Source organism: Dermochelys coriacea, chromosome 4 (assembly GCF_009764565.3).
Source record: "Dermochelys coriacea isolate rDerCor1 chromosome 4, rDerCor1.pri.v4, whole genome shotgun sequence".
Classification (NCBI taxonomy): Eukaryota; Metazoa; Chordata; order Testudines; family Dermochelyidae; genus Dermochelys; species Dermochelys coriacea.
Genome location: NC_050071.1, coordinates 2,339,794 through 2,366,331, shown reverse-complemented (window position 1 = coordinate 2,366,331; position 26,538 = coordinate 2,339,794). Strand labels below are relative to the sequence as shown.

The 26,538-nt window shown below is 47.1% G+C and overlaps 1 protein-coding gene across 9 annotated transcripts in view; it reads left to right on the top strand.

The window, feature by feature from the left end:
- Positions 1-26,538, top strand: part of MFHAS1 (multifunctional ROCO family signaling regulator 1) — a 133,412-nt gene that overhangs the window by 92,413 nt on the left and 14,461 nt on the right. For 2 of the 9 annotated variants that reach the window (XR_005292399.2, XR_006281086.1), the window contains exon 2: positions 22,400-22,685. The exons of 1 other annotated variant lie outside the window; for it this stretch is intronic. Coding sequence is in view for 4 of the 8 variants with exons in the window: in XM_043513836.1 (XP_043369771.1) it covers positions 22,400-22,526; positions 26,224-26,326 (230 nt within the window). In the remaining 4 variants the exon portion in view is untranslated. Of the gene's footprint in view, positions 1-10,784; positions 10,853-22,399; positions 22,686-26,223; positions 26,327-26,538 lie in introns of those variants that run through there. 6 more of the 9 variants (XM_038398222.2, XM_043513837.1, XR_006281087.1 and 3 more) reach the window with 5 other exon arrangements.

Genomic DNA, 26,538 nt, shown 5'->3' with positions numbered 1-26,538 from the left:
TTTAAATTTTTTACTTGTGGCACCTTAGAGACTAACAAATTTATTATGCTCTAATAAATTTGTTAGTCTCTAAGGTGCCACAAGTACTCCTTTTCTTTTTGCGAATACAGACTAACACGGCTGCTACTCTGAAACCTTTAAATTTTTTGGCAACGATTCTTATATTGTCCCTGCCAATGTCTAAGCTCAGCAGTTTTCCCATTGCAGTCACAATTTTACAAGTCTCCTGTTCAAATCGCTGGTCAGTGCCGGTAATCATTGAGTCTAGGAGTGGGTAAAATGAAGTTATTCTCTCCTGCTCCTCTTTTGTATCAAAGTGATGCTGGGACTCAGACGCGTCATCAATATGAGTGGGCGTTTTTCTCTTCTTAACTGGAGGAATCGATATATCATTCTCTACACACATTTTCACACTGTCATTGAAAATAGATTGAAAATATTCCTTTGGCCACTTCTCATTGCAGCCAAAGAGTTACACAAGCTTTTCACCCCTGTCATTGCGGTAAGTAAGTTGAGATCCGGAGCTTGAAGAGCCTTACTCACTTTTACCACTATCTGGAGAATAGGGTGCATCATGTGAAGGGCAAAGATGAATTTGAATGAATTTAGTTCATGGATAAGGCCCCTGGCTTTTATTTTAGCATCAGCAAGATAAATTGTTTCTATAATCTCATGTAAAGCTTGTAAAATGGTGGAGTAATTTTGTTTTACAGCAGCCACTGCTTCTGCTCTGCATGCCCATCTTGTGTTTGACAGGAACTTCAGTCTTCAACTGGGATTCTACTTCTTGTGAAATCTTCTCCATTAGTGCATGTCGCACAGGATTTCCCTCCATGAAGGCATAAAAAGTCTGAATAACACCAAAAAAATCAGACAGTTCTGTTTTGTTTACTTGAAGTGCATGCATCCAGTAGAATAAGGTTCAGTCAATGCACATAGAGTATTTCACTGTTTCTTTCTTTACATTTCATTTGAACTCCTGCGGTACATCCAGACATAGTAGATGTGCCATCAAAACAGACATCGCTGATGACCAGTCAATTTTAAGAATGCCAAGGACTCCATTTAACTAGTCAAAAATAGACTGAGCATCAACTATTAATAGTCTCTGAACAGAAACAAAATGTTCAACTGGACTATGTTTTTCATTGTCAAAATACTGCACCACAATGGACATCTGTTCATGGTGTCCACAGTCAGTAGTGTCGTTGGCAATTATTGAGACCATTTTTCCATTTAATGAAGACAGTCTTTTGTTGCACAACGTTGTGCAAGGCTACAATTAAATCATTTTGGATGCGATTACTCAGGTAGCGTTTCGAGGAGATTGTTGCACATGCTTTGCCATTATGGGATCATATTTTTGGAGCATATTGACAAGATTTAGAAATAAACCTTTCTCACAACTGTCATCTTTTCATTGTGATCCCTGAATGGTCTCCCACCTTTCGCCAAACACAGAACAATGTCAATCAGTTGCTCCATTACACTTCCGTTATGGCACTGTTCTTCTTGTTTAGACAGATAAGCCTGCTTGCCCTCATCCAACAATAAATACATCAATAGGTTTCCCTTTATTAAAACTTGACCATGAAAGAACAGCTCAACACATGAGATTTTGACAGTTGGTGGTTTTTAAAACATTTGTTAGCCGTATGCCAGTTTCTGAATCCCTTATCAATAAATGCTGGATCAGTGTGACCTTTGCTGCATCATTAGAGGAGAAGAAACGGCAGTAAAAGCAAAATGCTGTGTCCTTTCGTGGGCTATAGTCGAACCACCTATACTTTTCATACCAATCGGACTGAAAACTTCTTTGTTTATTCCCTATTTTACTTCTAGGAAACATGCTCAATCTAGGCTAATAAGGACCTCTAGATAATAGACTGGTGTTCTAATCTATTTTTTGAAACATCACAGACCGGGTCATCAGATGGAATGTTTGATGGCTTTGAATAGGAACTACAGTGACCTGAGCTAAGAGGCAAAATCTGTGTCTGTTCGTCATTACTCAGTTTAGTGCACGCACTGGAACTGGTGGCGGCATTTTCTTTATGCAAGTTCTTAACCGAGGAGTCTGAGGTATTTTCACTACTGTCAGCACATTCATTATCATTCAGTTTGTCTGTTCCTTTCCTTATCTTAACAATGAACCGATCCATATTTTAAAATTAAAAGGGGGAATCCTACGATTGAATTAAAACGTAAAGCCACGGGCTTGTTATGCTATTTCAGTAGAGTACATGCGACAAAGATTACAGACACTGTAGACACTGCGCTGGGCACACCTGACATGGCTGCTTATATAGGTCAAAGAATTTTCTAGAATAGTAGGGGGAGGGGAGGATCACTGGTAATGTGGCGCTGCAGTAATGCGGGCCCATGCTGCGAACGAATGCAGGCTTTCTATACATTTCTACATCTATATTATGCAGTTCGGCGCTTACTGCATTGTACAACATGCAAAACTAAAAGAGCATATCATGCAATTAAATTAAAACACAAAGCCACTTTTTTTTTTTTTTTTGGAGACATTAGGGCAGGGGTTGGCAACTTTTCAGAAGTGGTGTGTCGAGTCTTCATTTATTCACTTTAAGGGTTCGCTTGCCAGTCGTACATTTTAATGTTTTTAGAAGGTCTCTCTCTATAAGTCTATATATTATATAACTGAACTATTGTCATATGTAAAGTAAACAAGGTTTTCAAAATGTTTAAGAAGCTTCCTTTAAAATTAAATTACACCCCAGGCTGCTCAGCCCGCTGCCAGCCTGGGGTTCCATTCACCTAGGCTGGCAGCAGGTTGAACGGGGCCTGCGGCTGGGACTCCGGTTGGCAAGGGGCCGGCAGCCAGAACCCCAGACCGGCAGCGGGCTGAGCGGGGCCGGCGGCCGGGACCCCAGATGGGCAATGGGCTGAGCAGCTCAGCCCGCTGCTGGTCTGGGCTTCTGTCCGCCAGTTCCTGCCAGCTGGGGTCCCAGCTGCCGGTTTGGGATCCAAACCCTGCCCACATAAAGTGGGTACCTACCTTCTCCCTGGTTCTAGCCCATTCTCTTCCTCTCTCTCTCTCTCTCTCTGCACTGAGCTGAGGGTGGGAGTGCACTGAGCACAGGGCTGGGGATGAAGGAGCAGGCTGGGGGTTGGGATGTAGGGTCGGGCCAGGAGCTAGAATGAGGGAGGGGACTCGGGGTTGGGGCAGGAGGTTTGGGTGTGGAGTGCTTACCTGGGCAGCTCCCATTTGGTGGGAGGAGAGGAGGTGGGAATATGGGGGTGGGGGGATGCAGGAGCTCCCGTTTGGTGCTCAGGGTGGGGGTGGGAATGTGGGGGGGTGCAAGAGTCAGGGCATGGGGTGTGGGGGGCTGGGTATGTGTAGGGGGTGCAGGAGTCAGGGCTGGGGGTGTGTGAGGAGGGTGCAGGAGTCAGGGCAGGGGGCTGGGGGGTGTGTGTGGGGGGGGTTGTAGGGGTCAATGCAGGGGGCTGGGAGCACCCCCAGCCCCCTAGCCGCACCCCAGCCCCCTGCCCAGAGTAGCTCACACCTTGATTCCACCACCCCATCCCCACCTCTTCTCTACCTCCTCCCTGGAGCAGCTAGGGCCCTGTGGCTCCGCTTCTCCCCCTTCCTCGCATGGGCCATCAGCTGATGGGCGGCAGGGAGGGAGAGGAGAAGGGGCAGGAACCCAGCACGCTGGGGAAGAGGCGGGGGAGAGGGAGCTTGCCTGCCCTGCAGCAGCAGCCGGCAGGACCAAGCTTCTTCACCCTGCCCCCGCTGGGGGCGGCGGGGGAGGGGGGCAGAGAAGAGCGGGCCGGGGCGGTCAGGATTTTTAATGGCACGCTGCTGCCTGCTGGGTTCCCAGCCCCGCTCAGCCCGCTGCTGGCCTGGGTTCGGCAGCGAGCTGAGCGGGGCTGACAGCTGGGACCCGGCAGGCAGCAGCGTGCCATTAAAAATTGGCTCGCGTGCCGTCTTTGGCACTTGTGCCATCGGTTGCCGACCCCTGCATTAGGGTGTGCCTGGGCACACCCCATACACACGCCTATGGGCTTGGCCTTCACAACATTTTCTGGCAAGGAGTTGACTGCGTTGTGTGAAAAAAAATTACTTTTTTGTTTGTTTTAAACCTGCTGCCTATTAATTTCATTTGGTGACCCCTAGTTCTTGTGTTATGAGCAGGAGTAAATAGCATTTCGTTCTTTATTTTCTCCACACCAGCCATGATTTTATAGACCTCGATCCTGTCCCCCCCGTCGTCGCCTCTTTTCCAAGCTGAGAAGTCCCAGGTTTATTAATCTCTCCTTGTATGTGGCAGACGCTCCATTGCCCTAATCATTTTTGTTGCCCTTTTCTGAACCTTTTCCAACGCCAATGTATCTTTTTTGAGCTGGGGCGACCACATCTGCGCACAGTATTCAAGATGTGGGTGTTCCATGGATTTATATAGAGGCAACATGATATTTTCCGTCTTATTATCTATCCCTTTCTTAATGATGCCTAATGTTCTGTTTGCTTTTTTGGTTGCGGCTGCACACTGAGTGGATGTTTTCAAAGACCTATCCACAATGACTCCAAGATCTTTCTTGAGTGGTAACTGCTAATTTAGACCCCATCATTTTATATGTATAGTCGGGATTATGTTTTCCAGTGTGCATTACTTTGCATTTATCAACATTGAATTTCATCTACCATTTTGTTGCCCAGTCATCCAGTTTTGAGAGATTCTTTTTTCGATCTTCACAGTCTGCTTGGGACTTAACTGTCTTGAGTATCATAAAATATCCGGGTTGGAAGGTACCTCAGGAGATCATCTAGTCCAACCCCCTGCTCAAAGCAGGACCAATCTCCAACTAAATCATCCCAGCCAGGGCTTTCTCAAGCCCGACCTTAAAGACCTCTAAGGAAGAAGATTCCACCACCTCCCCAGTAATCCATTCCAGTGATTCACTATCCTCCTAGTGAAAAAGTTTTTCCTAATATCCAACCTAAACCTCCCCCACTGCAACTTGAGACCATTACTCTTTGTTCTGTCACTTATCACCACTGAGAACAGTCTAGATCCATCCTCTTTGGAACCCCCCTTTAGATAGTTGAAGGCTGCTATCAAATCCCCCCTCACTCTTCTCTTCTGCAGACTAAATAATCCCAGTTCCCTCAGCCTCTCCTCATAAGTCATGTGCTCCAGCCCCCTGATAATTTTTGTTGCCCTCTGCTGGATGTTTTCCAATTTGTCCACATCCTTTCTGTAGTGGGGTGCCCAAAACTGGACACACTACTCCAACTGAGGCCTCTCCAATCCCCAAAAGAGAGGAATGATCACATCCCTTGATCTGCTGGCAGTGCTACTACTTATACAGCCCAAAATGCTGTTAGCCTTCTTAGGCAACAAGGGCAGACTGTTGACTCGTATCCAACTTCTCATCCACGGTAACTCCTATCTACTTGGTCCCTAGTCTATAGCAGTGCATGAGATTCTTCTGTCCTAAGTGCAAGACTCTGCACTTGTCCTTGTTGAGCCTTATCAGATTTCTTTTTGACCCAATCCTCTAATTTTTCTAGGTCCCTCTATCCTATCCCTACCCTCCAGCATATCTACCACTCCTCCCAGTTGAGTGTCATCTGCAAACTTGCTGAGGGTGCAATCCACACCATCCTCCAAATCATTCATGAAGATATTGAACAAAACCGGCCCCAGGACTGACCCTTGGGGCACTCCGCTTGATACTGGCTGCCAACTAGACATGGAGTCGTTAATCACTACCTGTTGAGCCCGACAATCTAGCCAGCTTTCTCTCCACCTTATAGTCCATTCATCCAGCCCATACTACTTTAACTTGCTGGCAAATACTTTTGTATCATCTGCAAATTTTGCCACCTCGCTGTTGACCGCTCCTTCCAGATCATTTACAAAATTTGTGGAATAGGACTGGGCCCAGTACAGACCCCTGGGCGACACCACTATTTACCTGTCACCATTCTGAAAACTAACCATTCATTCCGATCCTTTGTTTCCTATCTTTTAACCAATTACCAGTCCACGAGAAGAGCTTCCTCTTATCCTGTGACAGCTTACTTTGCTTATGAGCCTTGGTGAGGGACCTTGTGAAAGGCTTTCTGAAAATCTAAGTGCACTATATCCACTGGATCCCTCTTGTGCACATGCTTTTTGACCCCCTCAAAGAATTCTAGTAGATTGGTGAGGCATGATTTCCCTTTACAAAAACTATGTTGACTATTCCCCAACAAATTACGTTTGTCTATGTGTCTTACAATTTTGTTCTTTACTATAGCTTCAACCAGTTTGCCTGATGCAGAAATCAGGCTTACTGGCCTATAATTGCTAGCATCATCTCTGGATCCCTTTTTAAAAATTGGCATCACATTAGCTATTCTCCAGTCGTTTGGTACAGAAGCTGATTTAAATGATAGGTCCCAGACTACAGTTAATAGTCCTGCAATTTCACATTTGAGTTCCTTTAGAACTCTTAGGTGAATACCGTCTGGCCTGGTGACTTATTACTGTTTAGTTTATCAATTTGTTCCAAAACCTCCTCTAATGACACCTCAATCGGGGGCAGTTCCTCAGATTTGTCACCTAAAAAGAATGGCTCAGGTTTGGGAATCTCCCTCACATCCTCAGCCATGAAGGCTGATGCAAAGAATTCATTGCAGAGAAACTAAATGGCCATATCATCCTTGGGTGCTCCTTTAGCATCTCGATCGTCAAGTGGTCCCACTGGTTGTTTAGCAGGCTTCTTGCTTCTGATGTACTTACACATTTTTTTGCTATTACTTTTTGAGTCTTTGGGTAGCTGTTCTTCAAATTCTTTTTTGGCCTTCCTAATTATATTTTTACACTTCATTTGCCAGACTTTATGCTCCTTTCTATTTTCCTCAGTAGGATTTAACTTCCACTTTTTAAAGGATGACTGTTTGCCCCTCACGGTTTCTTTTACTTTGTTGTTTAGCCACGGTTGCACTTTTTTGGTTCTCTTACTATGTTTTTTAATTTGGAGTATACATTAAGTTGAGCCTCTATTATGGCGCCTTTAAAAAGTTTCCATGCAGCTTGCAGGGATTTCATTTTTGGTACTGTATCTTTTAATTTCTGTTTTACTAACCTCCTAATTTTTGTGTAGTTCCCCTTTCAAAAATTAAATACTGCAGTGTTGGGCCTCTGTGGTGTTTTCCCCGCCACAGGGATGTTAAATGTAATTATATTATGGTCACCATTACCAAGCAGTCCAGCTATATTCATCTCTTGGACCTGATCCTGTGCTTCACTTACGACTAAGTCAGAAATTCCTCTCCTTTTGTGGGTTCCAGGGCTAGCTGCTCCAAGAAGCAGTCATTTAAGGTGTTAAGAAACATGATCTCTGCATCCCGTCCTGAGGTGATGTGCACCCAGTTAATATGGGTATAGCTAAAATCCCCTATTATTATTGAGATTTTTACTTTAACAGCCTCTCTAATCTCCCTGAGTATTTCACAATCACTATCACCATCCTGGTCAGGTCGTTGGTAATATACCCCTACTGCTATATTCTTATTATTAGAGTATGGAATTTCTATCCATAGAGATTCTATGGTACAGTTTGGTTCATTCAAGATTTTTACTTCATTTGATTCTATGCTTGCTTTCATGTATAGTGCCACTCCCCCACCAGCACGACCTGTTCTGTCCTTCCGATATATTTTATACCCTGGTATTACTTTGCCCCATTGATTATCCTCATTCCACCAAGTTTCTGTGATGCCTGTTATATCAATATCCTAGTGAGCTGTAGCTCACAAAAGCTTATGCTCAAATAAATTTGTTAGTCTCTAAGGTGCCACAAGTACTCCTTTTCTTTTTTGCTCATTTAATATGAAGCACTCTAGTTCACCCATCTTATTATTTAGGTTTCTAGCATTGGTATATAAGAACTTTAAAAACATGTCACTTTTTAGCTGTCTCCCATTACATGATAGAATTGAATGAGACTTTTGTTTATTTGACTGTTTCTCATCAGATCCTACCTGTATGTTATCATCTTCCATCCTCTCCTCCTTACTAGGACATAGACAGTCTCCATGAGTAGATCCTCCCCAAGGGATGTCTTTGTCCGAACCCCATGGTCCTCCGCACTGGTCGGCTTTCCCCCAGCCCTGAGTTTAAAAACTGTTCTATGGTCTTTTTAATTTTAAGTGCCAACAATCTGGTTCCATTTTTGTTTAGGTGGAGCCCATCCTTCCTGTATAGGCTCCCTCTTTCCCAAAAGTTTCCCCAGTTCCTAATAAATCCAAACCCCTACACCATCATCTCATCCACACATTGAGACCCTGCAGTTCTGCCTGTCTAACTGGCCCTGCTCGTGACATACCTCTTACAGACATACTCACCTTCTCTCCCCATTATGCCCTGTACATGACACTGTGACAAATGCTTTGTTCAGTGCAGCATTTCTCTATTCCATGGTTCCATCATCTTCCTCGCACCCGCCTCCTATCTAGGTACTGCTTGTTAAATCACCCTCAGTGGAATGCAGTAGAGACCCTCACTCAAGGAAGGGGAGGCTACTTACTTGTAACTGGAGGTTCTTTGAGATATCTGGTCCCTACCTGTATTCCAGTTCCACCCTCTTTCCGCTCTGCTGTGGATCTGGTTGATGTGCAGTAGAGAAGTAATTGATGGTGCAGTTGGTCTGCCTCACCCTTTGTCGCCTCGGTCAAAAACTTGAGGCAGTACGAGGTTGCATGTGCGGAACAATGGACTCTACTACTTTTAAAAGCTCCGGCTCTGGGTGCATGCGCGTAACCCTCCATGGAATGCAGATAAGGGCCACACATTTCGAAGAACCTCCAGTTACAGGTAAGTAACCACCTTTTTGCTGCACATTCATGGGCAATTGCAGTTTCTTGAAAGCATGTGGGTATTAGTCTAGTAGAGAGAAGGAACTCAATTTATTTGAAACCCACTGGCGCAGCTTTTAAAACTTGCACTTGTACAAAGAAAACTGTTGAAAGAAAGAAAGAGAAACCACTTCTGTCGACTTTGCTTGAATCCTCTATACCAACGGTTCTCAACCGGGGGTCCATGGCCCCCTGGGGGAACATGAACACTTGCAAGGGGGCCGCGGGGCCCCACGGCTGAAATCCAGAGCCTGAACCATAGCGCCCCTTGTGCTGAAGCCGGGAGGCGCAGTGCTGAGGCCCTGATCCCCGGCACCACCCACAGGTCAGAAGCCCAGAGCCCATGGGGGACATGTAGGGCGTTCCCCCACAAACTGCAGCGCAAGAGCACAGTGCTCCTGAGGATAGCACCACACCTTCCCCCATCCCCTCTCCCCCACTCCCTGGCCAGGTCGCAGGCAGGACGCTGAAGCCAGAGCCAGGCTGTGCAGGGCAGCTGGTGCCATGGAGCAGGCAGCGGCAGCGTTCCCTCATCTCCTGCTGGTGCTGGGAGTAGAAGCTGCTCCTCGGTTCCCAGCATCCTTTGCTCCCGCAGAGGCAGCCAGTAAGAGTCACCCGGGTGGAGAGACCTGGCTTCGTGGCTGGCAGACCCCTCCGGGAACGGGGACCGCACGGGAGCCTTCCCATCTCACAGCCCCTAATGCCCCTCTCCCTGCACCCGGCTATGCCCTCCCTACATCCTGAGGCCACTCCCTGCCTGCATGCAGCCCCTAGCTACCTCCCTCCCTACATGCTGAGCGACCCCCTGCCCGCACACAACCCCAGCTACCTTCTGCCTGCACCCTAAGCTACCCTCCTGCTCTCGCACAGCCCTAGCTACTCTCCTCCCTGCACCCTGAGCGACCCCCCTGCCCACACACAGCTCCAGCTACCCCCTGCCTGCACCCTAAGCAACCCCCTGCCCACACACAGCCCCTAGCTACTCCTCTCCCTGCACCCTGAGCTACTCCTGTGCCTGCACACAGTCCCTAGCTACCTGGCTGTTTTCAAATTTTTGATCTAAGCCCCCCTTTTCAGTTATAATTTTTGGTTGCAGCCCCCTCTTCCCCCAACCCAGACAGGCTGGGTGACCTGCCTAGGTGAGTTGGGGGTGGATTTGGTGCTCCCTCCCTAGACAACCCCCTCCCCATGCGGAGGTGGCTTGAGCCTTGCTGGCCCCTGGCCCCCCCCCCTAAAAAATAAAGTCAAATTACGCCTATGTCCAAGGCCCCTGCTCCAAGGCCCCCCACCCCTGCTGGGCCCTGGACCTTTTATAGTATGTGGAGGGGGTCCTCTGAGAGAAAACGGTTGAGAACCCCTGCTCTGTACCTGACCTGATTTCCTGATGGCTCTGAGAACATCTACACTCTGTGTTAGAGCTTGTACCACTGCTAACAGCATTGCAGCTGCCCTGGTGCTGGAAAATAGGTCTGGAATTGTGTAGTGTAGGTGCACTTTAGTATGTTGTTCTAGTTTATGTCCTGGTTAACCTAGGACTTTTCATTCATATAATTGACGATACATTTTTAGAATTAACTTTTAATTTCAAATAGAAGTAATATTCTTCTATTACAGGAAAGTGGGTGCGCCTTAAAAGCAACTAACATTTTTGAAGATAAAATATGTGTGAGAGACTTATGTAAATACTCCATTAACTTGAATTTAACTGGTCACTATACAGACTGTTAGGGAAACATTTGAATTAGCAGCTATTTATTAGGATGATAGAAGAGAAGGGAAGAGTCCCGATAGATCTTATCAAACTCAGGGTGCACATGTGTGCTTTCTACTGCACTTTGCTAGCCATGCTGCTTTTTCAAGCAATGAACGGAAATTTACAAGAATCCTGCTTTGATTGTTTTTTAAGACCAAGAATTTTGTACATCTCCTTGCTCACAAAAATGGAGAAGATAACCACAACAGAAAAAAAATGCAGTAATAACAGCACTAAATTTCACTGTGCTTATTGTGGAGTCACTACCAGTGCAGTTGTTCTGTTTGGCTTTTGTGGGTGGGGGATATCTTTTGTAATAGGATTTTTTTTTTTAAACTTAACAGCAAGATTTATCAGCAGAATGCTTTGAATAAATTTATTCTTGGGACCAGATGGCTCAGGGTTGGTAATGGGAACATGTCAGCACATCGTTGCTGCTTAGCAAATGAGAATAGTTCATAACATCATGTGGAAAATGTCAGTGTCACAGTTCAGAGCAGCTGTGCCTGTATTCCCCTTCTATGGTCCAACCAGGCACCCACTCTAGGCTCCTGGCTTCTCAACAGGGTGGATAAAAAAAATCAGTGGTGGTGGATTTTTTATTTAAATTATTTTTTTAATCTGTTTTGAAATAAAAGCTGAATTTAATACAAAATGTGTATAAACTACTTATAATCTCTTAAAGCATTTAAATAAAAAATAAATATGCTGAATCCACGAGTTTCTATCAAAATCTTTGACTTAAAGGCCGCTTGTCTATATAAAGAATCAGAAAAAAATCCGACTTTTGAGGTCAAGCTTTATAAATATGGCACAATACATCAAGTACTGTGTTAATGGCTTTTTTTAGTAAAAATAAATGTGATATGCTGTCTTGTGTGTATAATTAAAATTCCAGTTACCATGCAACTGCAGCTTGACCCAAATCATGAGCAAAAAGTTAATTAACTGGTAAATAAGCAATATATCATTTACCGTTTTCTAACATATTAAAGTGCATGATTAGGAAGAATCTGAAAATATTAAGCTATATAATTGGTTAAATAAATGTATATAGTTGTAGTGGACTCTTCCAGGTCACAAAAAGATGTACCAAATTTAGTGTAAAGGCTCCAGTTGTAAATCAGCATGTTTTAATGGCTAGATCAAGTAATGAGAATGCTTTTTAGAAACTGAAGTACAAATGGAAAAGTTGATTAACATCAGTGATTTAAATTGAGGCTTTCACTTGGGTATTTAAATCAATCCACCCTGCTCTCCTGCCATCACCTCTCTTGCACAGAGACCTGCCTCTTTCTGCCTCCGGACTGGGTTTTCCCAGGCTGCACAGTTCCCTGCCTATACTTTGTATTCTCCAGCAAGTCAGACTGCCTAAGCAAGCTTGCTATGCTTCCTCCTCACAGGCTATCAAAGGCGTATGCTTAAGATGAAAGTGGAGTCATCCCTGGCATATTAGAAGATACCTGCTTGGGGCTTTGCAGCACAGCCATTATTTCTGCTTCCTCAGTCTGTGGAGGGTCTTTGCATATCTCAGTGCTTTCAAATGACTCATCCTGCCAGCTCTGCCACTGTGAGGTTCTGTCTGGGCACAACTACCTGTCTGCCTTGTCAGTAAACTCCTTGGGACTCTGCCAGTCTAACCCTTGTCTTGCAGGTAGCCACCAGCAAATCCCAATTCTCGAGTCCCTCAGATAAGTCCCTGCAGTGTCCCTTTCACTGGACAGTCACAGAAATTGTTTGTTTCCTCCAAGGAAACAGAGCACACATCATCCTGTTAGGTTAGCTGATGACTCAAGCTTTCATTCAGAATAGCAGCACTAAGTTGGTTTGGTAATAAAACAAGAATAAATGTATTAACAAGAAACAGAAATTTAAGTGATATTAAGCAAGAGAGAAAAAGACAGGTCTGGTTACAAACAACCAAACCAGCTTTCTGGTGACTGAAACTTAATCTTAGCAAGTTGTAATCTTTGTCTGAGCAATTTTCTTATGTACCTCATGTTACCAGCATCTCCAGCCCTCCAGGTCAGAAGAACCAATGTTCACAGAATCAGAGGGTGCTGTTCCCTTTGTTCTCTAAGCGATGAGGAACTAAAATGTCCTTTTTTCTCTGCCTCAAGAGCCAGAAACATTCTGACCCACAGCCTGATAGCGGGTTGGCTTTGTTTACCTTTATGTAAATATACTTTCATTGTTCTCTGCCAGTAACTAAGGCAAGATGGGTGAGGTAATATTTTTTTTATTGGGCAAATTGCTGTTGGTGAAAGAAGCAAGCGTTCAAGTGTGACAAAGCTCTGTCCTTGCCTCCGTGGGTCCCGCGTTTCCTGGCGGATTTTGCTAGCCTCGGAGGCTCACTGTGACCCTCCACGTAACCCTTCTTCCCACAGCTCCTGACATGCACCCCCACCTGACTAACTGGGAGGCTTTTAACTAGTTTCAGCCAGCCCCTGATTGGCTTTAGGGTCCCAATTGACCTGGCCTTCTCCCTGCCTTCTGGAAAGTTCTTAATTGGCCCCAGGTGTCTTAATTGACCTGGAGCAGCTTCCATTTCACTTAACCTGGTACCAGGGATTTGTTTAGCCTGGAGCTAATATATCTATCTCCCACTACTTTTCTATAGCCAGCTGGCCTTGCCCCGACACATCTTCTCCCCCCCCCCCCCAACACATAGAGTTGGGCAACTTGAGACGCCAGGCATTATGCTCGTGACAAACCATCAGCGTTGCCATGGTGGCATCCAGCCCTGTGCCATATGCGGAACTGGAATGGTTGGAGGGATAAGAACCACCTGGTGACCCTTGCATTCTTTTCCTTATTCCGCTGCATCCACTGGAGGGGTGCATGGTCCGTCACAAGAGTAAATCACCGGCCTAAGAGGTAATAGCACAGTGTCTCCATAGCCCATTTGACAGCAAGGCATTCTCTCTTGACTACTGCATATTTCTGTTCTCTTGGGAGAAGCTTTCTGCTTAGGTAGAGGATCGGGTGTTCCTCTTCTCCCACCATTTGCAACAGAACTACTCCCAACCCCACCTCAGAAGCGTCTGTTTGTAAAATAAATTCCCTGTTAAAGTCTGGGGCTATGAGTACGGGGGTCATTACAGAGGGCCGTCCGAAGGTCTGTGAATGCCCCCTCTGCTGCATTGGTCCGCTTTACCATGTCTGGACCTCAGGCCTTCACCAGGTCCGGTAGGGGACTTACCCTAGTGGCGAAGTGGGGAATAAACCATCGGTAGTAGCCTACCACGCCTAGGAACGCACGGACCTGCTTCTTTCGGGTCGGCCGGGGCCAGTTTTGAATTGCCTCTAGCTTTTTCATTTGGGGCTTCACTATGCCCCTTCCCACAATATCTCAGGTACCTAGCCTCTGCTAGCTCTATGGCGCATTTAGCGGGATTAGCAGTGAGGCCAAGCCTGCCTTAAGGTGCACAGTACTGTCTCAACTTTCTCCAAGTTGGTTCCTCAATCTGGCGTATGGATGATATCATCTAGATATGCAGCTGCATAACTAGTATGAGGGTGCAGCAGCTTATCCATGAGGCGCTGGAATGTGGCTGGGGCCCCATGTAGCCCAAAAGGGAGGACGGTGTACTGGAATAGCCCATCCGGGGTGGAGAATGCTGTCTTTTCTTTAGCTTCTTTGGTCAGAGGAATCTGCCAGTGCCCTTTTGTCAGATCCAGTGTAGTCAAGAATCAGGCACTACCCAGTCGGTCAACCAGTTCATCGATGCGTTGTATGGGGTATGCATCAAACAGGGATATTTCATTCAGTCAACAAAAGTCATTACAGAATTTCATGGTACCGGCAGGTTTAGGCACTAGAACAATTGGACTGGACCCCTGACTGTAAGATTCTTCAATAACCCCTAATTCTAACATTTTCTTTACTTTGGCCTTGATTTCCTCTCTTTTGGCTGCTGGGATTCGGTAGGGTCTCAATGTTACCTTGGCTCCGGGGATCGTGAGGATAAGGTGATAGGTCTCAGTTGTACACCCTGGTTTTGTAGAGAACACATCTCTGTTGCGATTAATCATGTCAGCTGGCTCGATCTTTTGGATTGGCGTCAAGTCAGATGATATCCTCACTTGCTCGTGTAAGTTATCCTCCTGGGGAAGGGTCTCCTGCATGACTAAGCATGTTTCTTGATCGTGCCAAAGTTTTACAAGATTGATGTGGTAAATTTGCTCTGATTTCCGGCGGCCTGGCTGCCGCACCTTATAGTTCACCTCTGCCATGGCTTCGATTGTTTCGTAGGGTCCCGGCCACTGGGCCAACAGTTGACTTTCTGCTGTGGGCACCAGTACCATCACCCGATCCCCTGGTTGGAACCGTCGAAACTTCGCTTGGTGGTTATAGTGGGTTCGTTGGGTCTCCTGTGCGCTCTCCAAGTGTTCCCGTACAATGGGCGTAACTCGGGCTATCCGATCTCTCATCTGCAGTACATGCTCAACTATGTTCCTTCCGGGATTTGGCTCCTCTTCCCAGGCTTCTCTGGCTATATCCAATATGCCCCCAGGGTGGCACCCATATAGTAGTTCGAATGGAGAGAAACCCATGGAGGCTTGCAGAACCTCCTGGATGGCGAACATGAGGTAAGGCAATAGGGTATCCCAATCTTTCCCGTCCCGGCTCACCACTTTCCTGATCATGGCCTTGAGGATCCTATTGAACCTTTGCACAAGGCCATCTGTTTGCAGGTGGTATACAGTGGTCCGTAGGGCTCGTACATGGAGCAATGAACAGAGATCTTTCATCAACTTGGACATGAAAGGTGTCCCTTGATCAGTCAATATCTCCTTGGATAGCCCAACCTGGCAAAGATCTGTACTAGCTCCTTAGCTATTGTCTTGGAAGCTGTGTTGCGCAGGGGAACAGCTTCCGGGTACCAGGGTTGCATAGTCCAGTACAACAAGCATATGTTGGTGGCCCCGAGCTGTCTTCTCTACGGGCCCTACCAGATCCATGGCTATCCGTTCAAAAGGAACCTCTATTATTAGAAGAGGTATCAAAGGAGCCCGCAAGTGGGGACAAGGGCTATGTAACTGACACTCCGGACAAGAGGTGCAGTATCACCGGACATCTTCATGTACTCCTGGCCAGAAGAACCTCCGCAGGATCCGTGCCTGGGTTTTCTCTACCCCAGGTGTCCTCCAAACAAGTGGCTTTTTGATGTTTTTGTGGCACCAGTAGTTGTTGTATCTCTTGCTCCTGCATTTGCACCATGTGGTACAGGAGATCTTTCTTCACTATAAAGTAAGGTCCGGGACCCCGGAACTTCCCATCCATGGGTATCCCATCAATCTCTGCCACCTCTTTCCTGGCGTTGTCATATCTGGGGTCCTCCACCTGGTCCCGCCCAAAAATCTCTCTCCTGGGACTAACCAGCCCAAACTCCCAGGCGCCAGCTTCTGCTTCTTCCAACGGCTTGGCACCGTCATGGCTGGGGGCAGCCTCTAGCTTACCTTCTGTGGTGGAAGTTTCTCTGTTGGCTGCTCGCGTCCATCTGCCTACTAGGGAGGTCTTCTGGCCCTGGGTCAGGATCCGGGTTCCCAAGGCCTTTGCGGCCTTCCTCTCTTTTTTTGTCTTCCGGATCTTTCGGGAGGCTGAGAACAGATCCTGAGAAATCTCAGCAAACATCGGGGGTTGACAGTCCCCCGGTGACGAGTCGCTGTCCTCAGGGTCCCCACCTCCCTCCAGCCTCTCCGCGGGGAGTAAATTATCAAACCCTGGATAGTCCCTCCCAATGACTACAGGATATGGGAATTTAGGAACTATGCCCACAGTCACCTCAATGGGGTTTCCCTGAACCTTTGTCTCCACTGGGATGGTGGAGTAATGACTCACAGCCCCATGCACTGCTACGAGTTTGGCTTGTAGCAGCTGACTATTTTTTACCAGCTTACCCGATATGAGTTTATCCATTTATCCTCACTGGCCTGGTGTAATTATGCGGGGCTAATGCGACCACTGCGAGGAGGATAAGGGAGCATGGGACCTCCGAATATCCCAAGTTACATTGCCTAGGCTCCTCGGTGCTGGGACACTGTGCAGCTATGTGTCCCCACTCCCCACATGCATAACATCTATAATTGCTTTTAATCACTCCCCTATCCCGGGGGTTAGGTGGTTTAGTCCCGGGGTTCCCCCCACTCAGGCCAGTCCCTTCCTTCTGGGGTCCCTGCTGGTTTTCAGCCCCCCCTTCTTCCACCTAGGACTCCCGGGGGTTTGGCTGCCCAACCTTCCAGGGTTGGGGTCAGGTGCTTGCTTCGAAAGGGGCGTTCCTTGGGTAGTCGGGTCAGTTCCCTGGCTGTCATCCATCTTTCTACCAGTGTGATCATCTCGTCGTACGTGGACGGATCGTTCTGGCCTACCCATTTTTGGAGATCTGGCAGCAGTCCCCGCATGTAATGGTCTATGTCCAGGGTCTCCAAAATCTCCTCCAGCCTGCACACCTCAGGCTGTAACCACTTCCGTGCGAGATGTATGAGGTCGAATAGCTGGGACCTCGGGGCTTTGTTCTCCTGGTATTTCCACTCATGGAACCTCTGGGCCCTTACCGCTGCCATTACCCCTGATCGTGCTAGGATCTCTGCCTTCAGACGGGTATAGTCAGTGGCATCCATGGCAGGCAAGTCAAAGTAGGTCTTCTGGGCCTCTCCACACAAAAAAGGGGCAAGGATGCCAGCCCACTGCTCCTGGGGTCACGCCTCACGCTGAGCAGTCCTTTCGAAGGAGAGGAGATATGCCTCTACGTCATCTCCTGACGTCGTCTTTGGCAGACAACCAGTGGCCCTCAGGGTTCGAGTCCCATCAGACCCCTGGGCCTGGGTGGTGAGGATCTTCAGCTGGTCCACCACCTCTCTCAAGAGGGCAGGATCTTGAGTCGCCTGGCTCATCAGTAATTGATTGGTTTTCTGCTGTAGCCGCATAGACTCCTGTTGTGCCATTGCCTGAACCCGGGTGGCCTCCTGCTGGGCTGCCGTGGCTGGTACCAGAGCTCTGACCACCTCCTCCATTGGGGTACAAAGCAAACAAACAACCAAAACAAAAAAAAAAATCCAAACCCCCAGTGCACTTTTTTTTTTTAAACCTCTTTCTTCCGCCACGCTGTGAACGAAGTCCCACTCCTGACACCAGTTGTGACACAGCTCTGTCCTTGCCTCCATGGGTCCTGCGTTTCCTGGCGGATTTCGCTAGTCTCGGAGGCTCACTGTGACCCTCCACGTAACCCTTTTTCCCACAGCTCCTGACATGCACCCCCACCTGACTGACTGGGAGGCTTTTAACTAGTTTCAGCCAGCCCCTGACTGGCTTCAGGTGTCCCAATTGACCTGGCCTTCTCCCTGCCTCCTGGAAAGTTCTTAATTGGCCCCAGGTGTCTTAATTGACCTGGAGCAGCTTCCATTTCACTTAACCTGGTACCAGGGATTTGTTTAGCCTGGAGCTAATATATCTATCTCCCACTACTTTTCTATAGCCATCTGGTCTTGCCCCATCACACAAGCTACCCAGAGCTCTTCCTCAGGTCACGCCAGTCAGAGAGGTGAATCCAGACTCCTTTGTCAGGCTTGGGTATGCACTGCCTCCCAAACATATTTCCAGCCAACCCACAAGCTCTTGAATACCACCTGTACATACCTCACACAGTGACTTCTGAGACCAGTGTGTAATGGGTTTACATGTGATACCTGACATAACAGAAAGTTGGAGGTAGTGAGTGTGTCGGGCCTGACATGAATTACAGTATGGTGGGCCCTCTGCCAACTGGCATTGAGCCGCGCTCTGAGGGTCACAAGCATTGCAGACAACTCACATTCAAGCCAATACAAGAAACTACTCCACAAGCTGAGAGAGATCTCCCTGAATTCCAGCAAGGGTTCTGGCTGGTGATTATCTCTCAGACCCCACCGAAAGGTTTTTCTGTGGTTACAAGCACATAACCACTTGGCTCAGAACAAGCAACCCTGGAATATGAGGGTCGCTTCTTTATACCATTTTTGGGCCTTTGATCTTGTCCTTGTGTAACAGCTGATCAGCAGCCAGTGGACCCTTCCTAAGGGCGAAGATTCAGAAGGCTGAGTTCTTGCATAGCCGGAAAAGGTCTGTGTGCATACACCTAGAGATTTCCTGGGAAACCCACTTCACTTTGAAAGTTCCTTCTAGCTTGGCCTTTTGTTTCAAGTAGCCCTTTGAAGCTCTTAACGTTTCCCAGGGTTTACATCAGTCATGTCTCCCTAGAGATGTTGTATCCCAGGGGTGGCCAAACTGCAGCTTTTACAGTTAAAGTGTGGCTTGCCGAGGGCCCCTCCCCCCATTCTCTGCCTACCAGACTGGGGAGGGAGAGCTCAGGGCTTCCACCCTGCAGTGGGGTTAGGGATAACTTCTGTGAAGCAGGGAGGGGTGTCTCAGGGCTTCAGCCCCAAAACCCTTCTTCCCACAAAACTGAAACCCCGAGCCCTGACTCTCAAACTTCTGAAGATTGTCATATGTGGCTCAGAGGGTCAGTAAGTTTGGCCACGCCTGTTGTATACAAACCCATAATAATACATAAAAACACTGACTTTTTAATACAACGAACTCCTAAGATACTTGAACCTAATTCAGTTAGGTTTGTCCAGGATATGGCAGGAAATTGCCATCTTGGTCCATCAGTACTTCATTTCCGATCTAGGTCAGTAGTAACTTGCTTGTTACCGACTGACAGGTGACCTTGTAAAATGAGCTGGTAATCCCAGTCCTGTTGCTGGCGTACAATTGTCCAATTTACAGACACACACACACACACACACACACACACACACACACCCCTCAGCATTGGGACAGTTGGCATCTTTGTCAGCAGTCTAAGCAAACAGGCCAAGTTCTTAGTGGACCTTGATATACCTTATCACTGGTAAAACTGTCACCTCCACATCACAGTGGAGACCTTGTCAAGTAGGATGGGTACTTGCACTGCTGATGTCTGCACGATATCGCTATAATGCTCTCAGTCCAACATCTCTCATTACTGTGCAACTGTCAATGGTGTATTGCATCTGTGGCCTGAAACCTGTGACAGTAGTAGTGCTTTGGATAATCATTACTGGGTGAAGGAAACCTGAATTAGACATGACTATTCTGAAATAGTTTAATGCCAAGTTTTACCCTGGACTGTGAATCACACTTTTGTTGGTCAGGAGCAATGCCCAGGAAGAGAACACTACAGTAGGATGGCATGATGTGAACTTTTAGACTTGAAATCACTCAACTATCACTCCTAGTTTAGAGAAGCTAGAGAGGTTACAAATGAGAGCCATGCTGTGGGAAGGCTATTTGCACAAGCTAAAGACTAAAGGTGAGGCTTGGAAAATAACAGGTTTCAGAGTAGTAGCCGTGTTAGTCTGTATTCGCAAAAAGAAAAGGAGGACTTGGGGCACCTTAGAGACTAACAAATTTATTTGAGCATAAGCTTTCGTGAGCTACAGCTCACTTCATCGGATGCATTTGGTGGAAAATACAGAGGGGAGATTTAAATACACATACAGAGAACATGAAACAATGGGTTTTATCATACACACTGTAAGGAGAGTGGTTTTCCTCCTTCCTCCCCTGCCCCCCCCCCCCCCGCTGCTGGTAATAGCTCATCTTAAGTATCACTCTCCTTACAGTGTGTATGATAAAACCCATTGTTTCATGTTCTCTGTGTGTGTATATAAATCTCCCCACTGTATTTTCCACTGAATGCATCCGATGAAGTGAGCTGTAGCTCACGAAAGCTTATGCTCAAATAAATTTGTTAGTCTCTAAGGTGCCACAAGTACTCCTTTGCTTGGAAAATAAGTAAGAGTTCTCTCCTAATGGAGATGGGCAAATCTCCAGAGATTTGACTTTTTGTTCTATTTCTGATTTAGCCTTCCTGTCTGTGTGTGTCTCTTTCTCTCTCTCTCCCTCCCTCCCACCCCCCCATTAATGTGTAGGCAAGTGCATGTGTCATTCCCAGCCTATTGTTCTTAACTGGACATTTAAGAGAGCCTGCTATGGGCTCTTCTTCTTGTTCTATCTCTTCTCACTTGAATGATTATCAATGTCTGTGGTGTTGTTTAATGGACTTGTTACAAATGGTGAAACCCAGCTCACTGTCCCAGCGGTTGCTCCCAGAGATGAGAGTAGAGGGGTTAAACCCGAGGGTCCCAAAAACTTCTATATCACAGCTCACATCTTAATAGAGAGCATGGCCTGGCCAACTGCCCTCCCATTCACCATGGCATGGGCTGCTGCTGTAAGCAGTCGGGTAAGGTTCCGCTGGCATCAGCAGCTGTTGCTTACATGGAAAAGTAAAACAAGGGACATTATTTAATGTATTTTTAGCTGCTTTTCACGTGATTTAGCAGCTGAAAATGCGGAGTAACTGGCACCCTGTGATCAGCCAGCTCTCCTAGAACAGCAGTTCCCTGCAGACCACTGGTGTTCCCTGGGCCAGTTTGGGAACTGCGGTTCTAGATCCAAGTGCATATGGTGGTTCCAGATAGGAGTGTTAAATGGTGCATCCCTGAGGGTAAAGGGACATTGCTACAACAGCTCTTTATTCCAGGATCAAACACTCAGGGCTTGGTCCATTTGTCTCTTCACTTGTATCCTCTTCATATGACTGTAGCTGGTGCAGGGCCCTCTCTTGACTTCTCTGTGATTTGGGGTGTCAGGAACTGGCTAATCAGGAGTAGCTTTTTATCAAACAAATGAACTTGGCTGACTCATGGCATAGTTGCTGAAGGGAGCCCTGGTGAATGCTGTAAAAATGCACCACCACTGCCCCCAGGCAGTGCAGGCAGCTGCAGAACGCTCTTGTATTTGCTTAATTCTGTAAGGGCCAATGCAGAAGATGGGTACATTGTGCAAAGGTCAAAGTAAGAGGCCCACATTCTGCCTTGGAATACACCCCTAGAACTCCCATTGACTGCATGGAAGGTTGTGCAGGAGCCTTTGGGAGCAGGATTTGACACACAGCATTTTGCTCTAAATGGGAGCGTAGGACACGTACTCCAGCCAGCAAACAAAGAGCCAGCAGCCTGGTGCAGCATGATCTCTGAGCTAGAGAGCAGCAGCCCCTGGGAACATTGCATCCCCAAATCTAAATTTTTAATGAAGCTCAAATTTGGCCACTGCTGGTTTATGCAAAGGAATAGAGACCCCATTGGGTAGTCATAGAATCCCTCTAGCTAGATTTGTACTGACTTATTCCATGGTAGGATAATCTCTCTATGTGGGGTGGGGGTGGAGGGTTAGAGTACCAATCACTGTACTGCATAGACACAAATAATAGGGGGATGACTCTAGCTCTCTCCACTGATCTGCCAGCTGGTTTACTGACTCCTACAATTCATATAGTTTATGCAGAGCTTTGTTGGAAGGTAAATTTCAGATCCCATCTGCCCTTGAATCCTAATTAGGAACACCTACTCTGCAGTTCTTGCTTCATTAGACTCTAGAGATCCACTTCAATTTGCCGTGTCTAGCTAAAGATCTTTGGAGTCGGTCTGTGGTGATGCAGGTAAGGGGAGCGGGAAGTAATGGCAGATGTTGCCTTTGTCTGGAGCAACGTTCTTCCAGCTATAATCACCACCATGGTTATGCAGATGAGAATTTTGTTGGGTTGAAAAATAAAATTCCTTTTAGAACATTTTATGACATTGGTCTTGGATGCCTCCCTTATGAGTCTTTGTGAAATGAGCTGTCTTGTGAATATGGCTGTGATGCTCAATGTGTGTTTTTCTTTCTCTCTCTCTCTCAGGAGAACTGCTGAGTCAGCCTAGACCAGAGGGAGTGACGGAGATCGTCTGCCCCAGGAATGGCAGCGAGCGAGTCAATGTTGCACTGGTTTACCCCCCCACCCCGACAGTCATCAGCCCTTGTTCCAAGTGAGCTCTGAGAAACGCACGGACCCCCAATTTCAGTACACACCAAAAACCCTACAAAAGACAAGCCCTTGCTAAGCATTTTTGAAAACTAGCCGCCACAGAGCCCAGGGACTGTTCTAATTATTAGTGGGATGTGGACATCCCATTCTCAGAATAAAGGTACAGTAAAGCAAAATCCTCTGTTTGTTTTGCTGAATGAAGGAAATGTTTGACTAACTGGTGCTGCTTCTTTGAGTGCTGGTCTGTATGCATATTCCATGTGTGGGTACACATGCGCACTGTCCTCCCATGCCCAGAGAATTTAACAAGCAGTGTCCTTTGAAGCAGTAGATACCCTCAACTTGGTAGCATGAGGAGATCAGAGGCAGTGCGGGTAGATGCCACCTCAGTTCTTTCTAACCACCACATGGCCTGAGTCGGAATCAAGTGTCTTCTCTTTCTTCAGCTTTTCAGAAAACCTGTAAATAAAATGGTTGGTGAATAATTGTTCTTTTTAGCTTAGTACAGTTCTAGTTCTAGTGTAGTTTGTTTCCCTGGACCAAGGACGACTTCTCCATGGTCTGGGACTATGCCCAGAGTCCCATGCTTCAAAAACTGCATCTCCCACCCTAGATCCTTTTCCGCCAGTGAGAAATAGTAGTGCTGCCTCTACTGTTTGGATGAGATGCATATTTTGTTGCTTGTTTCCACTGAGAAATCACAAAGCCCTTCAGCTTTGCCTTAGGAATGCTTGCTGAAGAAGGCCATGAGGTCCCTCTCTGATCCAGCCAGGGAGACACCCGTGTACTTCGGCCTCAACAAATGAGCAGTGCCCTTATGAGCACATGCTTAGGAGTGGAGTCCTCCAGAGCTTCCCACAAAAGTAAGGGGCACTCATGGGCACAAGGACAGACCCCATCAGTGACTGTCCATAAGAGATGTGCTCCTTCCCTGCGCCCATTGAGGTCAGGCAAGCCCTTACATGTCCTAAAGAATCAGTTCTGACAGACCAAAACAAAAACCCACAACAAAAACAAAAAAACAAACCACACACAACCCAGGCTTGAGGGTAAAGCATGTAGGAAGAAGAATGCACTTGTGATTCTGGCACTGAAACATAAAGACAACCATCTGCTGGTCCTGTCCACAACGGTCCAGACTCTTTGGTACTGACTTACCTGCCCAAAGACCTCCTCATGCCCAGGAATGTACCCGTACTGTTGGTACCGACCATCTGAATGCCCTGTGCATTGGGACATACTCAGACCTACAAGGCACAGAGGGTACCTTTCTCCTCTATCCACAGTCTCCCCTCTTCTCTGGCCCAACCCTCCTGAGGGGCATTACGACACCAGAAGATGATAGTACGTTGTTGTCCAAGGAACCATCTCACTTACAACCATCAGGCAGCATTGACCTGGTGCTGTCAACTCTGCCATTCCAACAGGAGCAATTTTCAGATTAATCTGATGAGCTGGCTCCTCCTTCATTCTCCACTCCCTCCCTCTTCCCCCCCCCCCCAAGACAGCTAAGCCCAAACAGGCAATCCAGGACTTACATTTGCTACCTTTATAGTCGTGACTTTCCTAGGGACTGACAGTTTCCCATGCCACGGGATTCCCCCTCAAACCGTTGGCCCCTCTTCCTGGTCTTATTGGGGACTGTAGGATCCTGATAGCAGATGCCTGGGACTCACCCAGGAGACTTTCCACTCTTCTCCTTCTCACCGACAACCAGATTCATTGGTGTATGAGGAGGAAGAGGTTGTCGAACCAGAACCACAGGTACAGACAGTCCTGATGGGAATCTCCTTCTCTTCCCCATCCCCACTGGACAATCATCAGCAATACCACAACTTGTGTGAAGAATGGCTAATTGTCTCTAGATACCTCTGGAGGAAACCCAGGGCCCACACCAACTGTTAGACATTCTGCAGCCTCAGGGCCCACAAGTAAGGTGGCCCTCCCAGTTAATGAGGCCATATTGGAACTAGTAAGATTGGCACACCCCATCATCCTGTACTCCCACACCTCTGAGGGCCAACAGGCACTTTTTGGTCCCACCAAAGGGAGCCAAATTTTTATTCTCCTATCCTGCTCCAGACTCTCTGGTGGTACAGGTTGCTACAGAAAGGACTGGGTCACTATACCTAAGGACCATCCTGCCGCACAAAGGCTTCAGGAGACTGGACCTCCTGGGGAGAAAGGTCTTCTTTGTGGGCTTGCAATTCTGCATCACCAAAGTACAATTTCAACAGCAACTTTAGGCTGGTGGCCTTTCAGGACAAACTTTCCCCTGGTGACAGAGCCCAATTCCTCTTCTTACTAAAGGAGGGCAAGTTGGTGGCAAAAATGGCTGTTTGGGCTGCAATTGATGCAGTGGATAGAGCATCAACAAGCTTGGTCACTGGTATTGTGAGAGGGATTCTTGGTTGCAATCCTCAGGATTTCCCAGGGAAGTGCAGCATACTATCCAAGATCTTTCCTTTGACAAGATGAACCTCTTCAATGAGAAAATTGATGACTCTCTTTATTCGTTAAAGGACTTGATGTCTGCCCTCTGCTCCTTGGGGATCTGCCCACCAGCCCCAAGAAGGAAGAACTAGAGGCAGACCTATAAATCAAGACCTCCTTTGCTTTCTACTACCAGCATTCTGCTGAGCCTCCATGCAAGCAACAGAAGACTGAGAGGCCCTGCTTTTAAGCCCCCTCTACCACCTCAACCATTACCCATTCCCAGCCCACTGCTAGGAACCACTTTTGATATCTTAGTTGAGACCCACATGCCATCTCTGATGCCACCTACACTTTTTTCCATCACCTTTTGGGACCATCTTACTCTTTTCGCCTGGAACTGGGAGCTAATCACGACAGCTGGTTGGATTTTGGAGATTATCCATCAGGGAACTATAGAGTTCATCCCCTTCCCTCCGCACAAGCCCCTTCCCGGTCCCTCTTTGGGGACCAGTCTCACTAGATGACCCTTCAACAGGAAATGGAATCCCTATTATACTGAGGGACAATAGAACACATCCTGCCTCAGTATCAAGGAAGAGGGTTCTAGTGTCCATATTTCCTAGTCTCTAAAAACACGGAGGGTAGAGATCCAATCTGGATCTTTAGCACTTCGGTATCTTCATTGGAAAGTCAAAATAAAGGATGGTTACGTTGGCATCAATAGAGGAAATATGGGTCGTAGCTCTCAACATGGATGTATATTTTCATATAGGTATTCACCCTGGCCACAGGAGGCTCATATAGTTCATGGTGGGTCAGGAACACTTCTAATTCCGAGTCCTCCCATTTGGACTAGTGGTAGCACGCAGAGTGTTTATGAAAGTTTTTTCTGTGGTGGCAGCACAGATGAGATGTCAGGGCCATGCAGTTTTTCTGTATCTGGATGACAGGCTCCTGTTAGGACCATCTCGGCAGAAGATCACATCAGCTATTCAATTCCTCATTCAGCTTCTCATAGCACTGGGGGTTTGCGTGAACAGAGAGAAATCCATTTTATCCCTCATGAAGCCGACAAAATTTATTGAACTCATTCTGCAAGAGCCTTCCTCCCCGCAGAAAGGTTTCAAATGATATGCAATCTGATTTATTTAATTTCCCACAGACCAAATGGTACAGTGAGAATGTGCATATCGCTGCTAGGCCATGTGGCAGCGTGTTCTAATGTGGCACACTTTGCCAGACTTAATCTATGTTGCCTACAGGCCTGGCTCAACTCAGTCTACTCACCCAACAAGGACCACATCAACTCCAGGGTTTCCACCAGGATCATTGCCTCCTTTTGTTCGATGGTCAAACCCTAAAAAGGTACACTTCTCTACTCCCTTTCTCTACTCCCGTTCCCTGTGCCACTATCCATGAAAGTGGTGTTGTGGCCATCGCTTCGGCCAGGAGGGTCAACAAATTGGGAGCCTTCATGGCGGATCCTCCCTTTACGGTATTTGAGAAAGACAAGGTATCCCTTTGCCTTCACCCTGAACTTCTTCCCAGGCTAGTCTCTGAATTTCACCTTAACCAGC